General features: G+C 41.9%; 1 protein-coding gene across 1 annotated transcript in view; it reads left to right on the plus strand.

Moving 5' to 3' along the window:
* Positions 1-4,423, plus strand: part of ARHGAP25 (Rho GTPase activating protein 25) — a 106,114-nt gene extending 101,691 nt beyond the window's left edge. Inside the window, exons 10-11 of the mRNA XM_042780841.1 lie at positions 883-1,412; positions 4,216-4,423. Coding sequence (XP_042636775.1) covers positions 883-1,412; positions 4,216-4,423 — 738 coding nt within the window. The remainder of the gene's footprint in view (positions 1-882; positions 1,413-4,215) is intronic.
* Positions 4,424-5,074: the final 651 nt, after the last annotated feature.

Here is a 5,074-nt window from a genome sequence, read left to right on the forward strand (position 1 = left end):
ACTCATAGTGACCCCCAATGGGTTCCTGAGGCTGTAAATCTTTACATAAGTAGATTGCCCCATTTTCCTTCCATGGAGCATCTGGTGGGTTTGAACCACAGACCTGCTGGTTAGCAGCCAAATGCCTTATCTACTCTGCCACCAGAGCTCCTTTATGTGTGTGTGTATGTATATATAAATATATATGTGTGTATATATTTATATATATGTAAATGTAGGCGCTCTGGTGGCATAGTGCCTAAGGCATTTGACTGCTAACCAGAAGGCTGGTGGTTCAAACTCACCAGCCACTCCTTGACAGGAAGGTTGGGCAATCTATTTCCATGGTGATACTGCCTCAGAAACCCAAGAAGGAGTCGCTATGAGTTAGAATCGACTTGACAGAAGTGAGTATATGTATATGTATATGTAATTCTTTTTTTGTTTGTTTGTTTTGTTTTGGTCATGCAGAACCATGCAATTTGAATTTCTCAATCTTTCAATATTTTCTTTTATGGCTTTTGGATTTTGGGTAATAGTTAAAAAGGCCCTTGCCATTCTAAGGTTATGAAGATATCCTAGTTTGGGTTGGGACTCTTTTAACCACAAAAAATACTATTGATTTTAGGCAGTGCTTTCCTTCCAGAGTACCAGTTCCTATAAGTACAACATCCTCTTGAGAAAATGCCAAGGAGACAATTAGCTAATGAGATAAATGATGAGGTGGTTGTATAATTAGGAATCTCATAGGTGTGCAGCCAGGAAACATTTTCTTTTGAGTCTTTAGTCCTTACCTTGGGAGCATGACACCTTACTTGGGAAAATTCATATAGCAACCATGGTCCCTTTTTCTAGACAAGCAAATAGAAAATCTATGTAACATCCATGGCTGTTTTTTTCTAGACAAGTGACTCAGACACAACCAGCCCTACTGGACTTCAGCTGAGTGGTGTGCATCTGGAGGACAGCAGCAAACTCTCGGGGGAAAAGCCAGGAGTCTGGGATCTGCAATCACGGAAAAGGACTCAGACTCTCCCTAACCGGAAATGTTTCTTGACTTCAGCTTTGCATGGTGCCAACAGCAGCAAAGTGGAGGTCTTTAAAAATGAGTTCTGGTCATCTTCAGAGACCAAGGTAGGGGAAGGGCACAAGAGAGCAATGTCTCAAGATTTGCGCCACCTATCTGACTCCCAGAGGACTTCCACTTATGATAATGTCCCTGCCCTCCCAGTGTCCCCTGGGGACGAAGCAAGTGCACCCTTTTCTCACACCTATAACTCCAAGAAAGACACTCCTGTCAGCCCTAATTCTGATGCTGGGCCTGCAAGAAAGGACTCTGGAGAAGAGGAGTTTGGATCTTCCCAGAGAGTCGTCCAGGAGCTACGAAAGGAAATAGAAACACAGAAGCAAATATATGAGGAACAGATTAAAAAGTAAGTCACATACAGAAGGGCAAAGAGGAGAACTGAGCAACCATGGGCTTCCATTGTTAGAAACAATAGAAATGTTCTTATCTGCCAAAGAGGTGACATCATAAATCTTTCATTTAAAGAATATGGTGAACTACAGCAATTGAGCTTAAAAAGATAAAGGGTGTGATGCAATGACTAAATTAGTGAAAACTCTATACTTTAATTAAATCAGGAATTTCTGAATTTGTCATATTAATCTCATTCAGCAATTTCACAAATATTTATTGAGCATCTGCTGTGTGTCAGGAACCATGTGTCAGAGAATATTGCCAAACAAAATAGACAAAAGTTCCTGTCCTGATGGAATTTTCATCCTAGAGGGGACAGACAAACAATAAAAATAAGTAGTTAAAATAATGCTATGCCAAACATTGAAAAATGCTGTGGAGAAAAAGAAAGTACTGCAGGAGGTTAGACCATTCAAGAAAGGAGTTCTAATGTTAAAGAGGGTGGGAAGGCCTCACTGTAGGTGGCATTTCTTTGAAGGCCTGGAAGAGATGAGGGAACAAGTCAGGTTCTTGTGTGGGGCCATAGGAGTAGTGTAATGGAGCAGGTCTAGTATTCATGGACAGAAAGACTGGTGTCAGGGCTGTAGCAGGGGCAGTAAGTAGTAGAAGATGGGATTAGGGAGGCACAGGAGGCCAGAGCACAATACATACGACTTTGTCATCACCTGCAAAGCCAGAGTCAGATGGAAGCCATTGGAGGCTTTGATCTGACTTTTGCTTCAGAGCATCACTAACTTCTGATTGAGCACAGGCTGCAAGGTGAAAAACAGAAGTGGGAGACTAGTTAGAATGTTGTTGCCATAATTTCTTAAAAATTCCTGAGATGCTTGGACACAGTTGGTTCTCTTGGGTAGGTGAAGTATTTCCTTGAAATCTTTTTCTTACTATTGATAGGCCAGCAAACTCTCTTCCATAAGAGAAAATAATCCAGCTTTACCAATATTAGCACAAATCATAAAGTAGTGAAATATGAATTAGTGGGGTTTTTATATGAAGAATGGAGTCTTGGGTTCATGAAAATGGTTAACATGCTCAGCTGCTATTTGAAAGGTTGGAGATTGAGTCAAACCAGAGGCACCTTAGAAGAAAGACCAGGTGATCTACTTCCAAAACACCAGCTATTGAACTCTTATGGCATACAGATCTACTCTCACCCACATGGGGTTGCCATGAGTGGGAGTCAGATTGACGTGAACTTGACAGCTTTTTGTTGTTGTGGCTGTTTCATATTTAGGATACTTTTCAGTTCATTAAGGCTCAGGTCAGTGAAAGGAAAATTTCTTGGAGCCCCCATCCCTTTTTTCCTCTACACAGGATTGCCCCTGTAAAATGTAGCTCCTTTGTTTAACAACAAAAAAAAATTCACTGCCATCGAGTTGTTTTTTGACACCTAGTAACCCCCATTGGGTTTCTGAGGCTGTAAATCTTTACGGAAGTAGATTGCCGTGTCTTCCTCTCTGTGGAGTGGCTGATGGGTTTGAACTGCTGACCTTCTGGTTAGCAATCAAGTGCCTTATCAACTACTCCACCGGAGCTCCTTACTTCTTTGTCTAAGAACCTGAAATTAATAATTTGTATAGTGACAAAGCTTCTATTACATCTTGGCAGTGAGCATAGCAGCCCAGAGAAGCTCTCACTGCATTTTATGCCCAAGTGTCAATGACAGTAGAAAATAGGTGGTGGCCACAGCAAGGGCCATTCATCTGAATCTAGCAAAAACCTGGGTTCACCTGTCAGAGGAGCCTCCTGTCCACAGCAGACAGAAATGAGTTAATAGTCCAACAGTGCCTACTATAGGAATGGGGCCTTGGGAAGTGTCAACAAATTCCTGAAAAGTCATACATCTAACATTGGTGTATGAAGGGCTGGGATTTGGACCTAGATCAGCCAGTCTCCCAAGCCCACTCATCCTTCCTTTCCATTGGAATCAATGGTGCAGATCTATCACTGTGTCTCATTGGTATTTTCCCCAGCATGAGAGGGATGTGGATACCTTGGAGAAAAATGCTAGATTTATAATTGAAGGGCTGGAAGGAATGAGACTAATTGAAATTTAAGATGAGATAGGCAGGGGTAGACAAGGCTCTGAACAGGGATCAGTACACACAGAATGGGCTAAGGCCTTTGAAGACAGAATCTGACGATTTTGGCCAGTTAACAATAAAAATCCTGGGAATCCAGAATTCCTATAGACTTGGAATGGTGAATCAAAAGTGAGTGTGGGATTGCCAGAACAGATCTCCTTGTTCTCCAAATCTTGATTCCCAGGAGTCTTTTCATAAGAGAAAGCTCTGATCTGTGCTCTGATGGAAGCAAGATGAGGAGGCACTCATGTGGACAAAGGTGATGGGGAAACCAAGTGTATGGGGCTTCATCAGCCAATCAATGGTTTCTATTGAGCAGGCCTGATGCAAGATACTATGGAAGTGGAAAGGAAATATATTAGAGGTGATCCTTTCTTTCAAAGATTTTATTATCCGGTTGGAGATACAAAATATAAAAGTACATGAAAAACAGAAATACAAGTGATGTCACAGGATGGTGTTAAATGACAAAGAAGCTGAGACATAATCCGGGAATTCAGGTATAGCTGAAGTCCACATTTCCCTACAAATAAGGACAGGTTGGATATGGGTATTTGGAGAGTAGGAGAGTCTTGTGATTTGTAGAGGATGGACAAAGGAGGTTGTGAGGAAAGGTGAAAAAAGTCTTAAGTTAATCCTCTGTTCTGTCATTCTTTTCTTTTCTTCCGCTAGCCTTGAGAAGGAAAACTATGAAGTCTGGGCTAAGGTAGTGAGGCTCAATGAAGAATTGGAAAAAGAGAAGAAAAAGTTTGCAGCCTTGGAAATCAGCTTCCGCAATGTGGAGCGCTCCCGGGAAGATGTTGAGAAGAGGAACAAGGTCTTGGAAGAAGAAGTCAAGGAGTTTGTCAAATCGATGAAGGAGCCCAAGAGTGATGCTTGAGAATCCCAAGAGTGCTGCAGGGACAGCCTGGGAAAGGCCAAAAACACTACTGCCTTTCTCAGTACCTGAGGACTTGGGAAAAAATTACTTCCAAAGAGGGAGAAAACATTTTGGGGAAAATATCACAATGTGCAGTAAATAAATCAATATAATTTTCAGGAATATAAGGGTGAGCAAGGACATGTGTAGACATCTATGGCCATTCTTGCTGCATTCAAAGGTTGTGTTATTCCCCTGTGGTCTTGGACAAAGTGAAATGGAACTTTCCATCACTGGATGATATTTGAGGCAGGCCACATGTCAAGAGCCAGGCAACAGACCAACCCCAACCTGAGGCTGGGCTAAGACAGTCCCTCAGTTCTTTGTTCTCTGTATGGAACAACACTGAGTCAGATGGCCTCAGACCACCTCTGAGACACAGGGACAGAAAATGATATTTAACTTTCGAGTGTTCACTCACGGTGTGATCTGTTTGGGGACTGCACCTGCTAATGCCAGAGTCTAATTCACCCCCCTCACCATGATGCACACACTCCAGGGATTGGACACTCAACATTGTTACTAGACTAAGAAGAAACAAGGAACAAAATTGTATTTATGAAGGCAAAAGTCAATGGGAAAATTATATTCAAATAAAGCAAAATAAATTGC

Source organism: Orycteropus afer, unplaced genomic scaffold, assembly GCF_000298275.1.
Source record: "Orycteropus afer afer isolate SDZICR_OR568_19922 unplaced genomic scaffold, OryAfe1.0 scaffold00065, whole genome shotgun sequence".
Classification (NCBI taxonomy): Eukaryota; Metazoa; Chordata; class Mammalia; order Tubulidentata; family Orycteropodidae; genus Orycteropus; species Orycteropus afer.